The sequence below is a fragment of the Crocodylus porosus genome, unplaced genomic scaffold (assembly GCF_001723895.1).
Source record: "Crocodylus porosus isolate Cpor-Errol unplaced genomic scaffold, CroPor_comp1, whole genome shotgun sequence".
Taxonomy (NCBI): domain Eukaryota; kingdom Metazoa; phylum Chordata; order Crocodylia; family Crocodylidae; genus Crocodylus; species Crocodylus porosus.
In genome coordinates, this window is record NW_017728914.1 from 2,382,582 (window position 1) to 2,407,165 (window position 24,584).

The 24,584-nt window shown below is 53.1% G+C and overlaps 1 protein-coding gene across 3 annotated transcripts in view; it reads right to left on the bottom strand.

Moving 5' to 3' along the window:
- Positions 1–17,420, bottom strand: part of APBB3 (amyloid beta precursor protein binding family B member 3) — an 18,983-nt gene extending 1,563 nt beyond the window's left edge. The window contains exons 1-11 of one of the 3 annotated variants that reach the window (XM_019534797.1): positions 17,091–17,317; positions 16,784–16,860; positions 15,730–15,790; positions 15,058–15,204; positions 14,548–14,675; positions 11,560–11,565; positions 11,365–11,479; positions 10,690–10,777; positions 8,482–8,565; positions 6,847–6,962; positions 1,211–1,396 (exon numbers count right to left, since the gene is read on the bottom strand). In XM_019534797.1, the coding sequence (XP_019390342.1) occupies positions 1,211–1,396; positions 6,847–6,962; positions 8,482–8,565; positions 10,690–10,777; positions 11,365–11,479; positions 11,560–11,565; positions 14,548–14,675; positions 15,058–15,204; positions 15,730–15,790; positions 16,784–16,860; positions 17,091–17,300 (1,218 nt within the window). In that variant the 5' untranslated portion in view covers positions 17,301–17,317. Of the gene's footprint in view, positions 1–1,210; positions 1,397–6,846; positions 6,963–8,481; positions 8,566–10,689; positions 10,778–11,364; positions 11,480–11,559; positions 11,566–14,547; positions 14,676–15,057; positions 15,205–15,729; positions 15,791–16,783; positions 16,861–17,090 lie in introns of all 3 variants that reach the window. The other 2 variants (XM_019534800.1, XM_019534799.1) reach the window with 2 other exon arrangements.
- Between the last annotated feature and the right edge of the window lie 7,164 nt (positions 17,421–24,584).

A 24,584-nucleotide genomic window follows, 5' to 3' on the forward strand; every position in this document is an offset into this window, starting at 1 on the left:
CCCTGCTGGACAAGTGGCAGGAGCAGTGCTGGGACCTGCCCCCCTCCCTTCCCATGGCCCCTGGATGAGCCATAGCTCCATCCGGTGCACCCTGCCCTGCCCCAGCCCCACTCCCTCCCTCACTACTGGGGCTTTGATCTGCCTCGCCACACCCCTTCCCTTCCCCCTCCCCCCTTCCCTTCCACCACAACAGACTTACCAGCTGCACACAGCTCTCCAAGCTGTCAGGCTGTGCTCCTCACTGCCTACATACTGCGCTGCAGCTGTGCACATGCACAAGCCATTTATCAGACAAATTATCAGCCATATTAGGCTGATTTCTGATCCAGACAATTGTCTTTATATCAGTGTCCAATCCAATATCGGACCAATGTATTGGTGCACCTCTACTAAATACCTTTCAGGATCTATGAAAAACCTCTCAGCAGCTGCCCCAAACTAAAGCCACCCAGACTGAGTCCCTCCCATTTTCAAGTCAAGCTACACCACCTACCTAGGGCCAGTCTCATCAGGGAAGTGCACCGGCACCCTTAGATGACCCAGTTTTGCCTGCGTCCTAAAGCCTTTAGGTCCATCCCCTGCCCCAGTGTCTGAGAAGAGCAACATAGCAGGCTGTTCATCTCCTGAATTCCCCCCTTCCACCTAGCCATGGAAGCAGCTCTCTAATACCGAGCTCCCTCAAGGTTCTGAAAGGGAAACGCTTTCAAAAGGCGACATCTGGCCCCAAGGCTCAGGTGTGATGGTTTCCTGGCCCCAGACAGGAAGGAAGCGCCAGGGTGTCTGCCCCAAAGGAGCTTCCCTGTTCCAAGCACCTTCCTGGAGACACACTGGCAGGGCCTGTGTGCTGGACACCAAGAACAGCCACTGCCACAGACTGGAATGGATAACGGGACATAGGAGCTGCTTGAACTCCCCGTCCACACAAGGTAGACAGTTGTGGGGGCAGAAGTCTTGTTAGATTGCAAGGGCAGGACAGAGTGGGCATGGACTGAAAGATAAGCAGCCAGAAGGCCAAATCTTGATTAAACTGCAGACAGCTTTGACAGCAGGCCCAAGAAGACTGAAGGGGTTGGGGGAAGTTGCCTTGCAGCTATCCCAGCTCTGAGGTAATAGAAGGTGGTTACTAGGCCTTTCAATCCAGAACCTTTCACCACCATGGAGTTCCTTGCACATAGATGCTTCTCAGCAGGTCAGGAGAGGGCGCACTCACCATGCATGCAGCTTGCACAGCCTCGGAGATGGTGCCAGCATCCGGCTCACACCAGAAGGCCGTACACTGGAAATGCTGCTGCCCCAAATCTACAATGAGAGCAAAGGTGTGGGCATCCTTCCCAACCCCGATGAAGGTCACGTAGCGGACCTGGCATTCCCAGATGTGGGCATCTTCCTCGTCAGCCTCAAAGGAACATACAAGAGATCAGTCACTCAACTAAAGCAGGGAGAGAGGAAAAAGGACACCCCTCAACATCACTTCTCAGTGAGAACCAGGGGGCAAAAGCAGGACTGTCCCTTTTGTCTACACCTCAGGCTTTGTCCACCCTAGTTGGAAGAGTCCCAAGCAATGGCCCATCCATGCCAGACCTTGAGAGCTGTTCCATGGCTAGGTACATGGCCAGCCATCCCCAACCATCAGCCTGTCTTCCCTTAGGGCACAAACAGAAGTGCAGCTCCTGGTCCTAACTCGTGACATTTCACAGAAAATGCCATGAGATAAACTGATACTCCCTACCCAACAGATGTTAGTTGTTGGGTTATAGAAACATAGAAAATTAGGGTTTGAAGGGACCTCAGGAGGTCATCTAGTCCAACCCCTTGCTCAAAGCAGCACCATCCCCAACTAGATCATCCTAGCCAAAGCTTTGTGTAGCTGGATCCTGAAAACCTCCAAGGATGGAGACTCCATCACCTCTCTGGGTAACCTGTTCCAGTTTTATTACCCTTCTAGTGAGGAAATTCTTGCTAATATCTAACCTAAACTTCCCTTGCTGCAACTTGAGACCATTGCTCCTTGTTCTGTCATCTGCCATCACTGAGAATAGCCTAGCTCCACCCTCTTTTAACCCCCCCTTCAGGTAGTTGAAGGCTGCTATTAAGTCCCCTCTTAGTCTCCTCTTCTCTAAACTAAATAAGTCATGTCCCCCAGTCCCTCACCATTTTTGTTGCCTTCTGCTGGACTTGCTTCAATTTATCCACATCTTTTCTATAGTGGAGGGGGCGGGCCCAAAACTGAATACAGTACTCCAGATGTGGCCTTACCAGTGCTGAATAGAGGGGAATAATCACTTCCCCGACCTACTGGCAAGACACCTACCAGTGCAGCCCAGTATGCCAATAGCCTTCTTGACAACAAGGGCACACTGGTGGCTCATGTTCAACTTATTGTCCATGGTTGAGAGCATGGGTGGGAGATCAAGCTTCAATTTGGAGCTAATCCAGAGAGAGAGGCTGCATCTCTGCAGCCTCTTTCCCTACCTCTGCCCCCTCTCCCAGTTCCTGTTGACTCAGGATGGAAGGGGGAGAAGGCAGGAGAGGGAGGTCTGTTTTGGGGTTTCCCCAGCCACCTTGTAGTGAGGGGGAGGGAGCAGGATAGACAGGAAAACATCCACTCTAAAAGAAGATGATTGGTGGATATTTATGACATAACCATATCTGGGACATACAGAAGAGAACTATAAATAGTGTATATAAACATGGGAAAAAATGTGTTGGAGGTAGAGTGGCACACATGAAGAGAAACAACAACTACTGAACCTCTGGTGCAGTGAAGGATGTCCGACCAGCCAAACTCACTGTATCCATTGGAAGGCTCATGTAAGAATATCTATGTCGACTGCTAGGGCTTGCTTAAAAGTTGAGTGTTATACTTAAAGCCTTGCTTAAAATATTGGTATTGCTTGTGTGTTCAGTAAATTAGGATTTAAGACTGGAATAGTCTCACCAATCATTTCATTTCCATTCACCCCACCCCTTAACTAAATTTAGTACAACGATGTCTGCCTCTAGATTTGCCTGTGCCTGAGGAGCTCTAAGATTCACTGGCAGCCTGAGGTCTGTACCCATTTTCCCCTCAGAACCAGCTCTACTGCATGCCAGAGCAACCACAAAGCCCAAGAGCTAGCAGCACTGAGCTCCTTCCAGCCTGAGCTGGGCACCAGCACCACTGGGATTGCCCAGAGGCATTCATTTATGAGTGGCTTAGATCTGTTACAGCACTGGTGGCCTAGATGAACAGCCCTCAACCCCGCCCTACAGCCCTTTCCTTGGGCTGCTGTGGGGACCAAATGCAAAAGCCCGTGGCACTTCAGGCTCCTCTCTCTCCCCTTCACCTTGCATTTGTCTCTCTCACCCTGGTCTTGTGTCCTGCTTTCTCCTCTCTGTTCCCTCTTATATCCCTCCTCTCACTTTGTCTCTGCAGGGTCCCTGAAGGGGGCTTGCAAAGGCAAATCACTTGGTTAAGCCAGTTGCCATAAGGAACAAGCCTAGGCCAATGGACAAATTGGAGACAGTCCAGCAGAGGGCAACAAAAATGGTGAGGAGGCTGGGGAACATGACTTATGAGGACAGGCGAGGGAACTGGGCTTATTTAGCCTAGAGAAGAGGAGACTGAGGGGGGGCATAATAGCAGCCTTCAACTACCTGAAGAGGGGCTTGAAGGAGGATGGAGCTAGACTGTGACAGAACGAGGAGCAATGATCTCAAGTTGCAGCAAGGGAAGTTTAGGTTAGATATTAGGAAGAATTTCCTCACTAGAAGGGTAAATAAACCACTGAAACAGGTTACCCAGAGAGGTGGTAGAAGTTCCATCCTTGGAGGTTTTCAAAACCTGGCTACACAGAGCTTTGGCTGGGATGATCTAGATGGAGATGGTCCTGCTTTGAGCAGGGGGTTGGACTAGATGACCTCCTGAGGTCTCTTCCAAACCTAACTTTCTATGATTCTATGATATAGAAGGAAACACACCAGGGTTGCAGAAACTTTGCCACTTACTTCCTGTGATTAGAACTGGCCTATATGGGTGTCTGCAGTCCTGTGGGTGGGACAGTGCTTCCTGCAGGTCACCTGTCCCATATCCTGTCTGCCCTGTTCACCAGTCTCTAGTGCAGGGGTGAGAAAAATACAGCCCACAGGCCAGATCTGTCCTGCTCATTCCCATTCTATTGGGCCCATGAGGCCCCTAAAAAATTTAGAAAATTAATATTTATCTGCCCCAGGTTTCCAGTCAAAGATGACAGGAGCCAGGGCTGGTAGGACCCAGGGGAAACCACGGCAGGACCTTGAACAGCAAGGCCAGCTCGGCCCCCACCCCCTAGCCAGAAGTCCCTGCCTAGCAGTGGCTTCTGGCCCACTGTGCGGGAGCAGGAAATTCAGGTAAGAAGGCATTGGGGGCAGGGAGGCAGGGGAGGACCATGGGCGATAGCCCCAGTCCTCAGGGCTGGGCCAGCTCCTGCTGAGTCCTGTGGTCCAGCTATGCAGCTGGCAGCTACACGGTGCGGAGCGGCCGGCAGGCAAGCAAGAAAGTGAGGAAAGTGGGGGAAGGGGGAGTGGAAGCGAGCGGGTGTGCGGCAACGTGGGGCCTACGCCAGTATCCCAGGGCCAGCGCCAGTGGGGCCCAGAGCAGGGAGGCAGGAGCCTGGGGCATCTGCTGGCAGGGGTCTGTAGAGCCGGCCTGAGCTGTGCCAGCAGGGAGAGTGGAGAGCTGGCCCAGCTCCACTAGCCCCTGCCAGCTGGGACCCTGCACGCCTGCTGCCCTGCTCTGGCCCCCACCGGTGCGGGCCCTGGGACACTAGCATTGGCCCCGAGCTCCCATCCAGCTGGCGCTGCCTCCTGCCGCCCACTTACGCCCAGTCCCGCCTGCCTCAGCCCCGCGGTACAGGCGGGGACGAGCGCGCGCAGCCCTGACCCCGCGCTCGCCCGCCGGGGCTAGGCAGCAGTGGCGCACAACAAGCTGCTGCTCAGTGCGGGAGAAAAGCGGTCCCGCACCCCCGCCCTCGGCCATCGCTTCCTGGGCAGCCGCCCGGAGCCCATGCAGGGCTGTCCTGCATCTCCGCCGCGTCACCACCGCCTCTGTGGGGCAGGGTGGCAGCAGAGCAGGCACAGGGAGGCCGGCGTGGGACCTGCGTGGCTGAACCAGGGAGCGCCGGCAGCGGGAGGGGCGCTGCTTTTCTCCTGCGCTGAGCAGCAGTTTGCCCCGTGCTGCGGCTGCTGAGCCTGGGCCGCGCTCCGGCTCCGGCTCCGGCTCCGGCTGCGGGCTCGCCCGTCGGGGCCGAGTGGCCGCGGTAGCGGCAGCAGCAACTGGGCGGAAAACGGCTGTTCAGGGTGGGGGAAATGGCCCCTTCCCCTCGCTGCCGCCGGGCAGTTTTAGCTGCGTCCACGGGCGACTGGTAGGGGGAGCACGCGGCGGGGACTTGACCCCCGAGACTGGCCCCTGAAAGTGGGGCAGTTTTTTTGCCGCAGGTTTCTTGCCGCATGGGCCGGCGGCGTGTTGGCCCAGGAGCGCGGGGTGTGGGCCAGCCGAGCTGCACTGCTCAGCCAAGGAGAAGAGGAGCCAGCTCAGCTCCAGACTCGTCCCGGCCCAGACCCTGCGCCGCCCAGCTGCTGCTGTGCTCCGCGTGCCTGCTCACTGCCGCTGCCCCTGCGTACTGCGGCCATTTCCACGCCCCCCGCGCCTGTCCCAGCGGCTCCGGGACCATCTGGCTCCCAGCTGCATCACCGGGACTGCAGGACATGGTGCCGGAGCAGTGGGAGGCGGGGGAGTGGCAGAGTGGGAGTATGGGCCCTGCGCCCTGCCCTGGGGTCAGGAGCAGCAGAAGTGCGGAGCCCCGGCTTGCAGGAGTGCTGGCGGGGGCTCTGCCTGCCATGTGGGAGTGGGCTTTGGGGAAACCTTCCCCCTCCCTGTAAGCCACAACCTTCCCCAGCCACCCTCCTTCCACACTCACAGCCCCCTACAAAATCCACACACCCCCACACAACCACACCCTCCACGCCTATCCACCCCCACAAATCCCACACAGGCACCCACACTCTCCTCCACACCCCACATAACCACAAACCTATACCCACCCTGCCACAATATACAAAAGACTTCATTTTAAGCTATTAAACTATCACCTCTATGTACACTACACAAACACATGTAAATCCGGACAAAAATATTTTTTGAAATTAAATTAATGAACATTGTAGTAAATATCTGATTTTTAGAATATAATTTGGTATTTTTCAGGTTCCAAGATGGCAAACGCTCTTGCTGAAAGGAGTACTTCCAGGGGACAAGGGGAGGGACTTCTGGTGGCAAAGGTCAGGGGTCTTCTGATCCCAAGATGGCAACCAGGGGGTGGGGCACCTATCAAGAGGTGGGGTACCCATGCAGCCTTCGATGACTTGTCAAAACTGGGTAAGCAGCCCTCCACCCAAAATAATTGCTCGCCCCTGCCCTAGTGGAGCCAGATGTAGCTTCAATATGGGATAGCTACCAGAACAATCGTGCCCTTGGGCCTGGGTGGGTGATGGTCTGGATGCCATGGCTTGGGTGACAGTGTCTGTGGAGCTCACAGCAGAGGCAGCCTGGCAGATGTGTAACTGCACAAGTCAAGAGGACCCTGCTCCATTGCCCAGCTCAGGTCAGAATTCCATTAGTGACCCCCTTCCACGGGCCTGAAATGGAGCTGACTTCAGCTGCCCTGCCATTCAAGAGGAGCCATTTCCAGCAGTACAGCTCCCTGCCTGCAGCACAGCCTGCATACTCAGGGCAGAAAGGTCCTTCAGGAACCCCTTGGTGGTGTGCTGCAGTATGGGCTGTGTGCACCATGGCTGAGCACCCAGAAGGTGAATCAGTGGGAGAGTTACCTCTGCCTGGTGCACTTTCATCACCGAGTCTGACACGCTGATAAGGGATGGGGTCCACTGCTCACGGCCATGACTGTTTGTCAGGTTCTCAATGGCCTCATTCAGCACATCCATCCCTGAGGAGACAAGGGGATGGGATGAAGCAGAAAATCTAGATCCAGCCCAGCAGGGCCAGTTTTCAGCTACTGGCCAAACTCCTCTGCAGCCACATGATCCAGCCAGCCCCACACTACCCTGCAGGAAATGCTGGGGTAAGAGTGCCTTCCCCAACTCAGGGGAGACAAGGGGGGAAAAAGGGGAGGGAAAGAAAGGGCCATAGGCAGCTTCTCTCAGAAGGGCAAAGAGAGGCCCGGGTAGTGTCAGGTACAGGCTGGCAGGATAGTCCAGACAATCCTAAAGAAAATGGAAACCCCAGGATATAGCACAGAGCGATTGTGGGAGCCAATGGAGACACCAACTGCAGAGGCACCCTGGGAATTTGGGGTCCCTGACAGGAATCCATACAACAAGGCAAAGACACAACAGTGGGGGGGGAACAGGCCAGATGAGAGCAGAGCACAGCCAGAATCATAGCACCAGGCCAGCCCACAGCCCTGCCTAAAGGCCTTCTCACAACACAGCAGAGAGAGTGGAGATGGCAGGGACATGTAACAGCCAGCCACTGCCAAACCAGCCGTGCAGCACGGCCAGGAGACATAGGTGAGACACTCCATTCCAGGCTGGAAAAATGGCACTTCAGTTGAGGGCCATTCCAATCACTGCTGTCATAAGCATACCCTCCCCTGCCCTTCAGCTGCCCTTGCCAGTGAGTAATGCATAAGCCAGGACATTCAGAGCCAATGCTGTTGGATCCTCAGGAAGTGGGTTTCAGAACAGCCCTGGCTCGTAAACTCCTGTTACCAGAGGGTACGTTTCATTTCCTGGGGAGGGTTCTAGTGCTTGCAGTGAAGGAGACAGAGGAACGCATGGATTCGTCATGCTGTGGGGAAGCTCAGCCAAGCACATCATTCAAGGCAAGGACTTGTTGCCAAGATGTTTCTCTAGACTGGGGGAGAGCTATTTCCAGGCAGCTCCCAGGCTCTTATCTGGGCATGCATCTGCCCCCTGGAGCTTGAGTGACCCCTGAGCTGCTGGGTGTGCTGGTTGGGAACAAGCATAAAAAGACATGAGGACACAGGAAATCATTTTCTTTACTGGATTCTTGAGATAAAGTAAAGAGTGTGGGGAAGTGCCCCATCCCAGCTGGCAAGGCTGGGTTGCATGGGCACCAAGTGCAGTAGCAGTGACTGGGCCATACAGGTAGATTTCTTCCTGCAGCTCGTCCAGAGTAGGACTGAAACACACTGACAAGTGGGTTCCCAAGGCTGGGAAGCCTGCAGTGCCCTGCCTGTGCCAGGTTCTCAACAGGGGAGAGACAGTAGTTCCTCGTCGAGTACTACAGCTTGGAAAGCCCAGACAGGAGCAGTCAGGACAGACGTAATTCTGTTCCCTCTAGGTATGTTTCCCTTGATGGTTTGCAGGGGGGCTAATTTGGCACAGCTGCCACCCATGGAGCACAAAGGAACCAAGCCCAGCTGCCCAAGCAGTATAACAGAATGACAGTGCAGCCAGAGCTCCACCATCTCAGTTACCTACCCATTGCTTTGGACACAGGTAAGCTGCCAATGTAGAGGGCATCATACTTCTGGATAGACTGCCTCACAGCATCCAGAATATCCACTGCCAAAGACAAAGAGAAAAGTGGAATAATTTCTTCTCCAGCTTCTCAATACATTGAACAAAGCAAAGGTCTTTGCCAAGGAGGGCACATTCAGAATCCAGCTAATGGGAAGGGGTTGGCATTACACTGCCAGGTGCCAACAGAGAACCACAGGCTGCACGTGCTACAGCAGGCTCCGCAGCACAGGTGCCTGAGCCCTGGGAATTTGCATTGTCTCATCTAGCAACAGTGGTTTTGCTTTGAGACTCACAGGAAAGTGTGAGTGGGAGGCAAGCAATTCTATTGTCACAACACCCCTCCCAAAGGGAGCCTTTGGCACTCCCCAGCCCTTGGATTGTTCCTTTGCATGTGGGTTTGTTTTCAAGATTTCACTAATAAACAACACTATTTAAAGGCGTTCCAGTACAACTCATGCCTCCATGATAGTCCCACAGGCTCTCAGAGTAGCTGAGGACAGGCTGAAGGGTGGGCACTTTACTTCTGCATATAAGTTGGGGCTCTTTGGTTTCTCTTTACAAAGCCAGGCTGCTGGGAGTCTGACTGAGCAGGCATTAGTTAGGGAGACAGGTTTACTCTAAAACAGATTTCAAGCCTCTTGTTTAAAATCAAGGCATCATCAGTTTGCAATCAGATGTCCCAGCAAACAGTCTTCTATGCCCTTGAGAAGGGTTTCTTAGCTCTCCCTAAGGTTTAGGCAGCAGTTTCTAGCACTGGAGGGTTGAGAGGTATCAGACTTTGTCCTTAATCATTGGTTCAAGGCCCACTAGCATCTCTTTAGCAGGGAAGCAGGGCCACTTCCAGTTTTCCACAAGGGAGAGAGTAAGAAATATTTTGGGCTGGTGTGGCAGGGCACCTTTGGTGCCTGCCACTTTAAGAGTTTTGAGCAGGCTTTGGAGCAGTCAGCAGGTGTGATGTGGCCTAATGAGGTGGTCACATGACTGTGGGAGGGCTCCTGGATTGGAGAATGGGGCTGAGCAGCCTCAGTATAAACCTAGGCCCTCACAGATGGGCTGGCAGTTGCTGCAGGGAGCCAGAAGGATAACAGTACCAGCAGAAGCTGCTGCTCCCAGAGCACCTGGTGGTCAAGGGTAGTAACTATGGGGATGGAGGAGGTCCCTGGTCCTGGGGAATGACTTAAAACTACACCCTGCTGGGGTTGGATGGTGTGGTGGGGTGGTCCCCAGGAAATGCCACACCAGTGCCTCCCTAGTGAAAGGGGAGGATGGGGTGCCACATAGGCTCAGTCCCCACACCCTGGTGGGCTACCCCGTAGAGAGGACAGGCAAGGGGTCCAGACATATCATCAGGCCTGAGACCCAAGGGGCGTAAGGCTGGGAGCCCCAGTGAGGGGCAGTAAGGGTGGGCCTGAACTTCCTGACCAGCCAGCCCATGTCCACTGTGCATGGGCTGGCCTTAGAGATTGGGTGAGCTGGGTTTGGAGGGGCACAAGAAGGTGGACCCATATGAGAGAGAGAGCAAGTGGCTCAGTAACCTGACCACAGAAACCCTTGACTGGTCAATGCTCAGGCCAGGACAAGAACGGTTGAAGGGCCAGAATGCCCATCATGAGGGATACCCAGAGTCAAGGGCCTGGGGTACTGACTGGCTTAGAGGCAAGGCCAGGGCCTGTGTGGCCAAAGGTGCCGGAGGGAGCCACAGCCAAGAGCTAGGGCAGAGTAGAATGCCTGAGAAGGAAGGATCCAGTTGGGTCTGAATGCCAGGCAGGCATAGAAGGAAGTCCTTTGTGGGGCTGGAGTCATATAGTGATGTCATCTGTGAGGAATGGGACATGGTATAAGGCAAGGTTCAGAGCCATGTATTATGCCCTTGGCATCAGGCAGTAAATGGGTTGGCTCCTGCCTTACAAACTTTTCTGAGTTGCATCAAAGGTGTGGCAGGCAAGGCAGGTGAGCGGACTGCCCTAGACAGGTGGGTGGGCCAACATATGGACCACCTGCAAGATGGCCCCCAGTCCCAGGTGGGTTCTTCTGATTTCTAGCAGTAGCAGCTGTGCAAGGCCATGTTGGAGTGAATGCAGGTGAGGAGGTCAGACCTGGAATTGATGACAACACATGGAACGGAAGCTTGCACAGGGGGAGGAATCAGGGGAAACCACTTGGTACCTTGCAGTGGCAGGTTGTCTGGAGAGATGGGCTCCAGCGTAACAGATCGAGTAAGGCTGTTGTTGGTCACTGCCCTCTCGGCCATAAGCTACGAGAGAGAGAGAAACACCATTACAAAGGGGTGTTCTGCCTGCCTTCTGCTTGGGTTCTGGGCTGTAGACAGGAGCACCTCTGCAAGACAGTAAGGAAGAGCCAGCACCAGAGGAAAAGGATACAAAACTCATTCCCTTAGGAAGGAGGGAGGCATGTACAGGTGTCCTCTCCCCTGTATAGATGGGGAGACCAAGGCACAGGTGCTGGATGGGAGGACTCTGAGGGTAATCAACAAATCTGCAACAAAGCATGGATTGGGATCTGGTCTCTGCTGACTCCCAGCCTCGTGCTCTACCTGCCACCCAGTGATGCCCTTCAGAGCCCTTGCCGTTGTCCCTGCCACTGTCTACCCAATGAAGTTGGTACCAAACGCCCCTCATTCAGATGAGGGGATTGACTGCAGTTTATTCAGAGCTTCTTTTTCTTACTTCTTCCTACAGTCCCCAGGGAGTCACTGCAGATATGCTGCTTGTGTGAGATGCCTCATCTCCAGGTTGGAAGGGAGCCCTGCTCAGGGGAGTCTGCGTGTGGGCTGAGGGAGCCAGGACATGCTCGGGTCTCCTTGGGTCTCCATACATGTACCTTGGAGCACATCTCGTGCAGGGCCTTGGCTATTGCCTTGGCAGGCACATTGCAGTGGAAGACGTGGCACTTCAGCATACATGTATCCTTGTCACTGGCCACGAAAGCAAAATCCCTACAAACAGAGAAGAGGCAGGTGAGGTGCAGGCAGAGGGCTCAGGGCACCATCCCTCACCTGGAAGCAGAACATGTTACCTGTCCCTGCATCCAGCATGGCAGCATGTGGAAAGAGGAATGAAGAAAGCAGTTACTGCACAGATTGCTACAGGGTGGCAGTGAGCTGGGGCCTACATCCCAACACCTCCTCCACCCTGGGAACCAGCCCCTTGGACAGGAAAAAGGGACTAGAACAGGTGTGGGCAATTATTCTGGCTGGAGGGCCACTTAATGAGTTTTGGTGAGCTACTGAGGGCCATGAGGGCAACCCTGCCCCTTGACAGGTGCTCCAACCCCTGGTCACCATCTTGGGACCAGAAGTCATGCCCCCTAACCCCTGACCTTTGCCACTGGAAGTTCCTCCCCTTGCTCCCAGAAATACTCCTTTTGGGGGAGGAAACTGGAACCTTGGAACCGGAAAAAAACCCAAATCATATACTAAAAATAAAACATTTACTATAACGTATTTTAATTTTATTTAAAAAAATACTTCTGTCCTGATTTATGCATAGTGTACATAGAGACAATTGCATAATAGCTCAAAATAAAATCTTACTCTTCTATATTGTGGGTGGGGGCGTGTAGGTGAGTGTGTGTGGGCTGTGGTTGAGAGGTGCATTTCTGTGTGTAGGGGGGTGTGTGGGGTTTGTGAAGTGTGTGGGGGAGGATGGTTTGAGGTGCATGGATGTGGGCTGTGTGTGTGGGGACCCTCCCATACCTCCCCATGGCGCAGAGCCCCTGCCACTAGGGGAAACGGCAGCAGGCACAGGTCCTTGGGGTGCTTATGGCCCACAGCAGGCAGAGGCCCCCAGGAGCTGCAAGTGGTGGCAGGAAGTGGGGCCAGGCTGGCCTGGCTCCATTGTGGCTCACATGCAGCTCCGGGGACTCGGCCAGGAGCAGCAGGGAGCCCTGTGTAATGGACCCAAGCCGGTTCAGCCCAGCTCCCTACTGCCCTGGCCAAGTCCCAAGACCTGTGTATGGCAAGAGGGAGCAGGGAGAGGCCACTGACTCCATTGTGCATGGCTTCCAGATGAGTCCCAGGAGCTGCATGTGAGCCACAGGGAACCCATGCAATGGAGTTTGGCTCCAGTGCAGGCCCCGCACTTCCACTGGCCCCGGCCTTGTGCTCTGTACTCCCACCAGCCTGGCTGCTGGCCCTGAGTTCCCACCCAGCTGCAGCTTTCCCCTACCCACCCCTGCTTCCCTATCTGCTGCCCAGAGTGCTGCAGCAGGGACAGGAGGAGGAGCCACTTGCCCCCTCCACCCCCTAGCAGTTCCCTGGGGTAGTGGCAGGAGCAGCTCTACCCAGAAGATGGGTGTGTGGGCGGGGGCCAGGGTGGGGTCTGGGGACTTCCCACAGGCAAAGGTAGGAGCATAGTGTACTGGCCTGGCAGGAGTGGACTGGGTTCAGCCCCATGCAGAGCACAGCAAGGGTAGGCCCTGCCGATTACATTTAATTGGTGGGTGCCTGCCTGCGGGCTGAATGAAATTGTCTGACAGACCAGATCCAGCTCACAGGCTGTATTTTGCCCACCCCCTGGCCTAGAACAATTGTTCTCAACCCTTTTAGACTTAAAGGCCCCTCTGAAAGTGTCAGGTCTTCCCTTTCACTTGTTTCTTTTCAATGGAAAAAAAATAGAGCACTTCTTCTATTACAAAGAACTCAGAAGGCCCACAGTGGGTCAGACTGTTCTTGACTCTATTGATTCCTATTTGAGATTTCTGGGTTTAGCTTGTGAATCATGTATAGGTGTTTGCACCTATCAGTACAAATACTGTGCACCCTTAAAAATATTTCATAGCACGCCAGGCTACTGTAGCACCCTGGTTGAGAATTACTGGCCTAGAATAAAGAACGAGCAATGGCTATGGGCAAAGGCTGGTTATAACAGGGTACATCTCCAAGGGTGGCCGTGAAACTCCTGGGCTCCCCTCAGCCTTTATCCACTTCACCTTCTTTGGTCAGTTGCCCTTTCATTTACCCGCCACACCTTGATGTATCTACCATTTAGATAAAGGGAGGCTGCCCCAGGGCTTCCCAAGCCTGATCTTGCTCATGACCACAGGTATCTGTAGTCATTGCCTTAAAGGCTAATTACATGGGCTCCATCCTCCCTAATATCCACTCCCATGCCTTGCAGATGATATGCACACATGCCCTTCTTGGACTACAGGTTCCCAGCCCTAGTCCTTACCTCTCCTGGGCTATGGGCTTCTTGGCCCCCCTCAGTCTCCAGCTGTGACCCCCCGGTTTTTGGTCTATCTATTCCAAGGCTCTGGCTCTGCTCCAAGGCCAGGTGAGACTCCTGGGCTCCTTCAGCCTTGCCAGTCTCTGGCTGTAGCCCTACTTGGTCTTGGCCTCTCTCTGGAACCCTGGCCCCACTCCTGAGTCAAGGAGACCTTTGGGCTCACTTAGCCCTGCTAACACTCACCCATCCTCGGCTCTAGACCTCTGGGCTCTCTAGCCCAGTTAACAGACTGCCCTCTGTCTGGGCTTGGGCCCTTTGGGCCCACACTTAGCCCTCTGGCCCCACTCTCTGCCCTCTATGGGCTCTGGGCCCTCTGGTCCCACTCTGCCCTTTGCTGGGGCTCCAGCCTTACTTCAAGACAGAGCAAGGTGGGTGGACTGGAGCAGGCACCACCTCACCTGCATGTGCCCAGCCTCATTACTCCTGAGCAGCAGCTAGAGGCAGAGGGCAGGGAGGGGGAGGTGGGCTGGGCACTGTTTCTCCTGCCTGGGGCAGAGATCACCCAGAGTGGGCAGGGGAGAGCTCTGCTCTGAGCATGAGTGGTTCACACGTGTGTGTGCGCTTGTGTGTGTGTGTTTGGTGCCCCCTGACCACTGCCCTGGGAAATCACCCACATCGACTACCCCTACGGCCTGCTGTGCAGATATCAGAGGATGGTTTCAAATGCCTTAAGAGGCTGCATAGAGCAGCTGTACCTACACTCTGAGAAGTGGGCTTCCTACAGCTGACTCCCATAGAAATAAGCTCCTGCAGCCTCCTGCTCACCTCAGCCTCTCACCTGCCATTGTTGCAGCCCACCCCCCAGACACGGATATTGATGATGGGCTGGCAGTGGATCAGGCTGTGGTCCAGAGGGTCCACCAAGCTCATTGTGTCCTTCTTCAGGATCATCACCATGTTCTGGCCCTGCAAGGAGTGAGCAGGAGCACTCAGCATTGGGGCCTCCCTTCCTTGCCTACCCTGCTCCCCCTTCCCACCTTGCTCAGATAGAAGTTGTACTAAAGGAAGCTGGGGTGGGAAGCCCTCTCTACCACCACCAAGCACCATCTGGTGGCCCCAGGATGGTCTGGTCAGGAATGGCTGGTGATCTGCAAGGGCTGCCTGTGTCTAGTGGTGCACACCTGAATGTGACTAAGAAGGATGGGTGGGGGAGTGGGGGAAGGGGCTGACAAGCAAGTGGCACCCTGTGCCCAGGGCTTTTCCATTTAGGGGCAGTTTCTACTGCCAACACACCCACTCTTACAAACAGAGCCGCATTCCCCACAGGGACCAGACATGAGAGACTTACCTCACCCCAGCTGCCTGCAGGGTCCAGACTCTCACACTTGCTCTGTGAAAGCTGCTGGATGCAGTTGTTCACTGCAATGCTGCTCTTGCCAGGGGCCAAGTCCTCCTCTGGGATCTCCACCCAGCCCAGGGAACGTACAGCAAAGCACTGAGAAAGGGAGACATATAAGGGAGGTCACACACAGCAGTGGCCCGGACCGCCCCACCCACTCCACACAGTTTCACCAAGCCTGCCAGAGCAAAGGCCAAGTCTGGGCACAGTGATAATAGAAACAATGTCCTCTGCCTTGCCAGCTCCCCAGAGGTCTGAGCACTGTGCCCAGTGCCCCAGCTAAGAGCCCTGCTCCTATGCTAATGGGAGTAGCAGAGCACATGGATGAGGCTCAAGTCTCTCTCACATCAGGCAGGGGAGCTGGAAGACTACACTGGGCATTGATACATAGATGAGCAGGTGAAAAGGCAGTGTGAGGGGGCTGCCTTGTGCCCATGGTGTGGGCCTGTGCCTCAGAAAGTGACCTACAGCTGATGTATGGTGCCAGGCTAACTACACCAAGTGCCATAGAGCAAGTCATGGAAAACCTCTCTGTTAGACAAGCCCCAGTGAGTGGTCCCTCAGCCAGGGTGGCATGAAATCGCTCTTGCATGGCCCACTCCCCCCTTCTCCCAGCAGTACCTTAGAGCCTGGCTCCACACTGCTGCGGTGAAACTCCTCCCCGTGCCAGGCCAGTGAGGTTCTGCAATGGAAAACAAAGGCTCAGCCACTGCAGTGAATAAGGCACAAGGTGGTTCCTGGCAGGTTCTGGGGGGAGCTCCAGAGGCTGAGGGTTTCTGCTTCTTACCAGGGCAAGGAGGGCATAGGCAACACAGAACAATACATCTGCCCCTATGTGGGGCCAGCCTTGGCTTGCTAGTGCTCAGTGAGGTTGGATTTCTTGGAAAGGACCCAGCCCCACTAGGAACTGGACTAAGATCCAGCTCCTTCCCCACCAGCCATCCAAGAGCCACTCACTTCCAATTGGGCCATCTCATCCTAGGAGAACCAGTCCAGGTCCCCTGGTGGTTGGACCAATTCCAGACTGAATAAGGCATGTGATGTGACCAGTTGTTCTGATAGCTGAGCAGCACCAGTCAGCAAGGCTCTGAGACCTCTAGCCACAGCCCTGCTCTCAGAATGGGAGTCATCTACAAGCATGTCCTGCTGCTGGCATGCTCAGCTCCAAAGATCTACCTGCAGCACACATTTCCAACTTCCTTCCCTGATGCAGAAGCCCTGGGAATCACTGTCTTAGACCCAGGGAGCATCCTCTGGCCCCCATCCAGAAATCAAGGTAAGTTCTCTGCCTGCCAGCAAGAAACAAGGACAAACACTCTGCCTATCTATCCCCTTATGCCTGGGATCAGGGAAAGCCATTCTGTTCTCATCCAGAAATCAAGGCCACTTGTCTGCCCAACCCTGTGTCCTGGTTCATGCAGCACTGCACAGATGCTGAGGCAAGTAACTTCCCCCCACCCCCCCCACCTCAAGCCAACTGTGCAACACAGCATGGATACCTCTGAGTCATATGCTCCCAGTCCAGCCTGGCAAAGGTCCCCTTTAGCTACACCCATTCTAGTCATCACTGCCATGAGCACACATGAAAGCTCTCTTACACCACCCCAGGTAATGGAATGCAGGTTACTTAACTGGACTAGGTTACTTAGCAAAGGAACCATGAGGTCAGGCCTACCTTCTGGGCAACGATGCCATTGGACTGGGAATGGGCATCTCCTTAGACAAGTGCTTTACTGTGGCTGCCTGGAGATCCTGAGCAGAAAGAGAAGTGAAGAGATTCATGAGAATGGCATCAGTAGCTGCACAGAACTTGTTTTTACATGAAATCCAAGTGGTAGCTTTAGGTCCCCAGACAAAGCTCCTGATAAGCCCTTGCTATCAGGTCTGCCAAGGTGAAAGGGAGCTGAGGGTCTAATTTCATTTATTTGACGTGGAATAGCCAGTGTTAAAATATAAGTTGATGCCCTCCAGGGATTCCATACCATTTCCTGTAATGTAGCATCACCACCAGGCCCCAGGCTTCCCCCCAGACCAGAGTTGCATGATGGATGTTGCCACTGTGTGGTGCCCGTGGGCACGTGCCAATAGTAAGTGCCAGAGGAGTCGCGGATTTTCCTCCATCCTGGGGGAAGATCAGGATCTGTCTCCAGGTTCTGGTCACTCCACAGGTTATCTAGAAACACAGAAAGCATCAGGTTGTGGGGGCCAGCTTGGATGAAGAGCAGCTTTCATCCAAAAGGATCCCAGTGCTCTTTACAGATGGCACTACCCTTTCACCCATTACAGAAATGTAGCCAGCTGTGGGGTATGATGCAATGTCTCTTTGTCACCACCCCAATATAATGATTTAGGCCAGAAGAGAAAGGACACTTCAGCCAATTCACATGAGAAACGAGGAGCTTCCAGAATGCAGGTCTGGCCAGGACACCAAAGCAAACAAACACCCCAGCTCCTGGAATACTGGATGACACAAGTAATCAGGATTTTGATTGTATCTCTGGGAACACAGCATTCCCTGAGAATACCCTGTGGTAGTTCAGAATAGTCCCAGGATAGGAAATGATAGTTCAGTCCCACTGAAGGATACCATACTATAGAATAGTTCATACTATAGGATAGTTCAGTCCTATCACAAAGACAAGCATGTCCCCTCTGGGACACAAACAGCTGCAGCTGGAAAAATGAAAAAAACAGTGCCCATGTCCAGAAAAGCTGGCAATCTTGGTAGGGACACAAGTAAATAAAACAAAGGAAAGAAGCCAGAGGAATAGTATGAGTTAGCTTAGAGGTATTGCCCCTTGGTTGTTTTACATGCTTACATGCAACATGTTACATTAATTACTCCAGCAAGGTTCATCATCTTTGTATCCATCATACAAATATGCATTTACATAGATGCATGTGCACCTTCTCCCTCCACCCAGAAGGTAAATAGTCTGGGTGCATTTAGGGACGTTGCTAAGTTTTCTTAGTGCTGTAAAAGGATGTGAAATGGATCAATCTATACACCTGGGGAACCTTGGGCAGGGCTGAACCTTGTGCTAAAAGGAAATGTGGAAGTGGGAATAAATTAAAATGCTTTCTACCCTGGTCCCAAGTTGTGGTCTAGCTGACATCCTCCTGGGGAGTGTGGAAAGAGGCTGGTTGCTCCCCAGGTGCAACACATGAAGTCCAAGACTTCAAACCCAACTGGAAATATCGGCCGGTATTTGATGACATGGATGCCTTCAATGTCAGGGCCCAATCCTGCACACACTCCTCAGCCAAAGCAGGAGTCTTTGGGAGCTCTCCACATACAGGACCACAGGGGTCTGCTCTCTAACCCTCTGGGCCTGTAGCCCACACCCTTGGAAGTAGCCCACCAAACACAGCTCTCAGGGCATGCATTTCAATGTAACAACTCCCCATCGTCTCATTTTCTCCAGCAATTTCCATCCCAAAGTGTTGCAAAGAAGCTATCTGTGTGGGCCCATTGAACTGAAGCTACTCTTGGGGTGGAGGGCATCATATAAGAGCACACAACAAAACAGGAATTGCTTGTTACCATGCTGAAGACAAGTATTCTGGGATCTTTAATAGCCATGAACATGACTTATTCTCTAAGGTCTCATCCAGAAGCTGCTGACATGTGTCTCACACAACTTATCCTGAGAAGGAGGAAGGGCTAAATGGACACCTCTGGGGTTTGCAGGCAGCCTATGCATTTTAGAGCAGGTGTTATCTTTTAAAGCCAATCCCTCCAGTCTGCTACAGTGCTGGGCCAGTTGCAAAGGACAAGACCATGCCAGTTTCATTTCCAGACCCTTCCATGAATGCTGATGGCACCAAAATAGTCCCTCTGCCTTTCTGTGTCTAGATAAGCCTTCCTGCCACTCCAAGCACATCAAGGCAGAGGCAGTTTGGGTCTGCTGAACTCCATGGCCTTCCACCAGGGCTTGCAAATGGCTCAGTACAGCAGAGGCTTGGCACTGTAGTCTACTCTGCTTGGGGACTTCCAACAGGTCAGGTACAGAGCATGGAAAAGCAAGGCAAAGGCATGATGTGTGAAGGAGCTACTGAGGAAGAAGTGGGGATACATGTTACAGACACAAGAAATCCTCTCTGGGCCCCAGTGAGTACAACACAGTCAGCAACACACCTATGCCAACTCAGCCAATCCAGGGATTAATGCATTTATCTGAATGAATGAGGATGCCGCAGACCCAACACTGTTTAACGGCAAGATCCTACAGGCACAGAAATGTGTGCCTGCCTGGACAATGTCAGGGACCATTTCATTTAATTAAGGGATGGAGCTAGAGGTTGCAGTCACATTCTTTCCACAAAGATCTCTAAGCACTTTTCACACATGAAGCCAGCAACACAAGTGCCTCAGGAAATGGGGTAGGAGCATCTGACCCATTTTATGGGTGGAGAAACAGCCTGAGGCCCCAGAGCAAATAAACTGCTAAGCCTTGACTACAGTACCTTACCACTGCTCTAACCACTACTTCAGGTTCCTTGCACACAGTGAGCATTGCCACCCACACAAGCTGAAGCAAGCACACATAGCTTGGTCTGGGAGAGACTGAACATATTTTTGATTAGCAAGACAACAGCAAAGGGAATTCAATGACATCAGCACAACATAAAGGTTGAGAACACAGACAGGCAATTCAAAGTGATGGTTCCTGCCAGCCTGTGCCTTGGGTCCTGGGATCTCCTTACTGTTCCAGGCATACCATGCTCTGTACTACAGTGCTTGATTCCTGGCAGGCTCATACATTGCAATCCCTGCCTCAGACACCACATTAGCAAATCTAGATAATTTGGACTGAAGAGAAAAGCAGCCATCTCCTCAGCAGAGCTGTTAAAATGGGAAAATCATACAGTGCTCAGGGGGCTTCCTAGACAAACTGATTCCCTCCTTCAAGAAGGTAGGAGGGATCCAATTAATCTCAAAGGTCTCCTGAGGAGCCTCTGAAAGCAAAGGGGACAGCACTGCCAAGGGCACAGCCTCACTATCCTGCATGTAGTCAAGAGCTTTGGGACCCAAGTCCCAGCATGAGAACCATCCTACCAACAAAGACCTAATGCAGCTGCCACGCACACTGGACTGGGGCCCTGAGGAAGGGGCTGGAGCTGATGTCCCCAAGAGACATTCAGGAGCAAATGCACCATTAATTTAATGGAGCCAAAGCTAATTAATTCCGGGGAGCTTGCACTGCTCCAGCACAGGAAGTTCAGTATCTCCTCTACCAACAGCCATCTCAAGCACATGGGATCTGAGCCAAAGGCATTTTCCAAAGCCTCCATTTACACAGGCAGGTAAATCAGTGATCTTAACCTCACAGTCCAAATCCCCAGCAGGGCCCAACCTGAAAGATCTCCCGCTACCAGACAGAGAAAGCTCTGCAGAAAAGAGAAAAAACCCCACACATGGCAGGCCTATCATTTCACTGCAGGAGGGCAAGGTGCTACAGCTTTAGGATTCAAGTAGGATCCCTCTCCTCCAGCCCTTCTGCAGCAGAGCTGTGATAGCTGGGAACACAGGGCATCTCTAGCATTTCTAGTTCCAGCCTCTCAACAGGAATGGCTTCAACCACCCAAAGAAAGCTGTGCCTTCATGTTATAGGTCACCCAGCCACCTGGTACCTCAGAGCACTTTCTCAACTCACCCAATGGGAAGTGTGACTCAGATTGTCACCCCAACACCATTTGAGGCTCCTGTGCCTTTTCTTCAGTCCCTTACCATGTGATGAGTTCACAGGCTGGGGGGAAGGCTGCAGAGGCAATGGGTTTCATGGTGCACCATACCCAGTAATACTTCATAAGGGGGAGAACAAAAAGGGAAATTATGAAGATCTCAAAGATCTCTGAATGGGCTCCCCCCCACACACACAGTAGCCCACTCCCTGCCCCATCTCAGAACAGACAGGATGAGCCCTGCAGGGATAAAAGGTGCAGAACTGTAACTGTAGCTGTTCCAGTGGATGCAGCTAAAAATACCTAAAGGTCAGCGTGCCCCTTCCATGTTCTTATCCTCTTGATACAACATGGGAGGAACAGAAGGTGAATAATCCATCACAGCAACTCAATATACTCTGGGCCTCTGCTGTATCTGGCTGCACAGCCTGGCTTGCAGCTGGGAGATGCACTCTGCTTAATCAGGTCCTGCCATCATCTGAAGCAGCTCAGCCAGCTGCCCAGATAGGAAGCCTGCATCTTCTGCACGCAGAAGCTAATGCCACCGCATACAGTCTGCTGCAGTGCAACCAATCACTGCCAAGCTCCTTCCTGCCATCATACCCATTCCCAGCTGTGTAGCCTCTCCTTGTCATTTGCAAAGCTCTTCCCTGGGGAACCAGGTATTGCTCAGACAGAGGCTGTTACTTGCTAGGACCCTGGTGACTGCCTCCACTCTGTTAAGTGATGCCAAATATCTCCAACCCCAGAACACCCAGATGCAGATGGAATAGGAGAGGCTGGTGCCATTTGTTTATGAAACAGGGTAAGATTACCTGATCCAACAGAAAAAAAGAGACCATCCCTCTCTACACAATCTTTGTGATCCTGCTTCTGTAACACTGCATTCAGGCCAGGTTAGGGGGACAGAAGCAAGTGATCAAGGAGCTGAAAAGTTAAAGGAACTAGTGGTTCAATCCAGCACTTAGTGAGGTCCCTGGGCAGCGTATCAAGACCCGAATCCTCAGAGGTTGGCAGAGGGAGTAGAAAGAGGAATCTTGTGGCATGGGATTGGATTTAAGGCAATTGACCTGGAGTCAGAGGTGAGATAGTTCCTCCCCTGAGGCCAAGGCTGCCTAAGGTGTCTTCCCTATGCATGGCTAATTCCTATCTAATCTGACCTGCCCTGACAATGGGACTCCCAGGCCTCCCCTTGGAGACTTCATCCCATCCATCCATCCCATCTCCCCTTAGTGTCCCCTTCTCCCCTCCACTGCACATGTTGCTCCCAGTCTAGCACTTAAATCTTGCTGAATGTCAGCAAAGAGGCATGAACCCAAAGCAAAAAAAGGCAGAAAAAGCACTTTACAAAATAACCTTCCTCTCAGGGCCACAGAAGGGCATGATACATACCAGGCTCCTCTCCCAATATGGACACTCCCTCTAATGGGCAGTCAATGCCCCTGAACCCAGACAGTTGGGAGTGCTGGGGTCACACCAGCTGCCATGGCCATTGCATCAGTATGAAAGGTTCCTCTCCCACCAGGGTCTGATCCATGTCCTTTGGCACCACTTTGGCTTGGTTGTTTGTGCGTTGTTCACCCACAGGGTGATCTGGCCTCATTCACTTCACCTGGGGGTTCAATTCTTCCGGTCAAGAAACCAGGAAGCCACAGCCAGGAAGGCCAAGGGCACTCTCAGCTTGAGGCTCTTCACAGTGATGTTCCTTCCTTTTTGCCCCCAAAGAATGCTTAGACAGACTCTGCTGGGAATCTGACCTAGACCCTCCCTCCCCAAACCTCTTATTGCCCAGGCAGCCAGGGGCTCTGCTACCAATGTGAATGAGTTCTAAGATGCTCATGCTGGAGACAGAGCTTAATGGAGGATGTGTCTGTAGCTTGGCTGGCAGACCTGCACTTTGGATTGTGTCCAACCAAAAAGCTACCATATCCTGCAGTTGGAGCCACAGAGACCTCTCACCTCTTATCTGGACTTCAGTGAAAGAGAGGAAGACTGAGCATCTTACAGTATCAGACCCTTGAAGAAGGTCTTCTCTGGAGCATCTCATTTGACACTAATACAAATGCATTTGCCCTCCCACAAAGTTGACCTCTTTCCTTTATTAGACGATCCTGGTCCTCATAGTAAATCCCCGTCAGTGTCAAAGCCAAGAACTACTAAGGAGCTCTGTGCTGTAATGTCATTGACTCTCAGTCCATAACTCTGCAAATTGCAGCTCAGAATTACACTGCAGGATAATAACATCAATCCCAGAAAAACACTAAACCACTGCCAAACCCATGCCAACTCCAGGAATTTAATCAAGGGACTGCAGACATTCAGCACAGGGATTAATCTGGCCAGAGTGAACTGCAGCAGAGCATGGCTCCCCCCAGCTCCAGCTGGGCCTCCCCAGGGACAGAATGTGTTCAAGTTGGAGGGGAGATAACTTTCCTTCAGGTGTTAAATTGTTACACGGAAACAGTAGGAGTCTTTCTGATCTCTCACTGGGCTGAGAAAGCATCTGGCCAGGAAGCTCTGGGAAATGTTGTGGGAACCGTTTCTTTAGCAACGGATCCTCTTCAATAAAATCTGTCCTTGTTGTGAAGCATCTCATATTCAGTGTGAATTTCATGCCTGTAAGCAGCAACACTCTCTCAGCCTGAATCCTCTTTCTAGTCACAGATCAAGTACAGCCAGGCAGTGCCAATTCCAGGTCCCCTCATCTTCACTCCTCCTTAACCCAAAAGTGGCCCAACAATGAGGAAGGCAAGGGACTGACCTCCACTCAGTCCTTGGCTTCCCTCCTGGGACTGGCAAAATGCAGCAATGGTTTGGGTGATGTGGAAACCTGCTCAAGGGGCAATGAACTGACACCAGTGTCAGGTCAATTTAGTTTCACAAAGCTTTTGGGGAGGCACTTCCCTGATTCAGCATGTCTGCTCTCAATAATGAAGACAATGGCTCGTCTGCATGGAACAAGAGTGCAAGCAAATCTGGGGTAGATCTGGCAGCTCAAGACAAGAAGCAGGCTTTGTTTTAAAATACAGCAGGTGCGTTTTCAGTGAGAAGGGGGCTGGATTTGTTACAGCAGCTCTGCTAGCTCTTGTGGGGTGCTGGCACACATGTCCAAAGCAATCAGAAGATTGCTGCATATGGAGCAGGAGCCCACAGCCAGGCCTTGCTCACACCCCAAGTGCTCCTCACAAGAACACAGCAAGGATGGAAGTTAAGGGCCATTCCTGATGTTAATGGGGCCTGGTCTGCCAGCCTGAGAGACGACATCCTCTGCTTATCCACAGAGCTGCGTCAACAGATCATGGCAAAGCATGTCTCCCACTCCCATCTTCTGTAGCCAGCTACCAGGCCAAAAGGCATCTTCCGTGTCTGCAGCCCATTCCACCTCTGGCCTCTTGCAAAAGTGCTGCTTTTGAGGTGGGTGTTTCAACGGAGCCCCCAAGTCAGTGCCTGCTGTTGGGTCACTCCTAGAAGAAGTCCCTAGAGATGGGCTGGTAGAGGGGGACATGGTTGGTAGAGAGGCAGAAGGGCCCCAAATCCCACAGCCAGAGCCGGTGATGCCCCACCAGTGACCTGCCACATGAGCACCTCAGAGCAGCACCCTGCCCTGCCCCTGCCTCTGCCCCTGCCCTGGGCCGGCCGCCCCCCCTCCTGGTGTCGGGTCTCTCCGGCAGCTGCTTACCGCCGGCTCGGGGCTGGGGGCATTGGCGGGCAGGACTTGGCGGCCGGGCCCGGGCTCCCGGGGGCCGGGGCCGGGGCCGGGGCCGGGATCAGCACCAAGGAGAGCGCAGGGC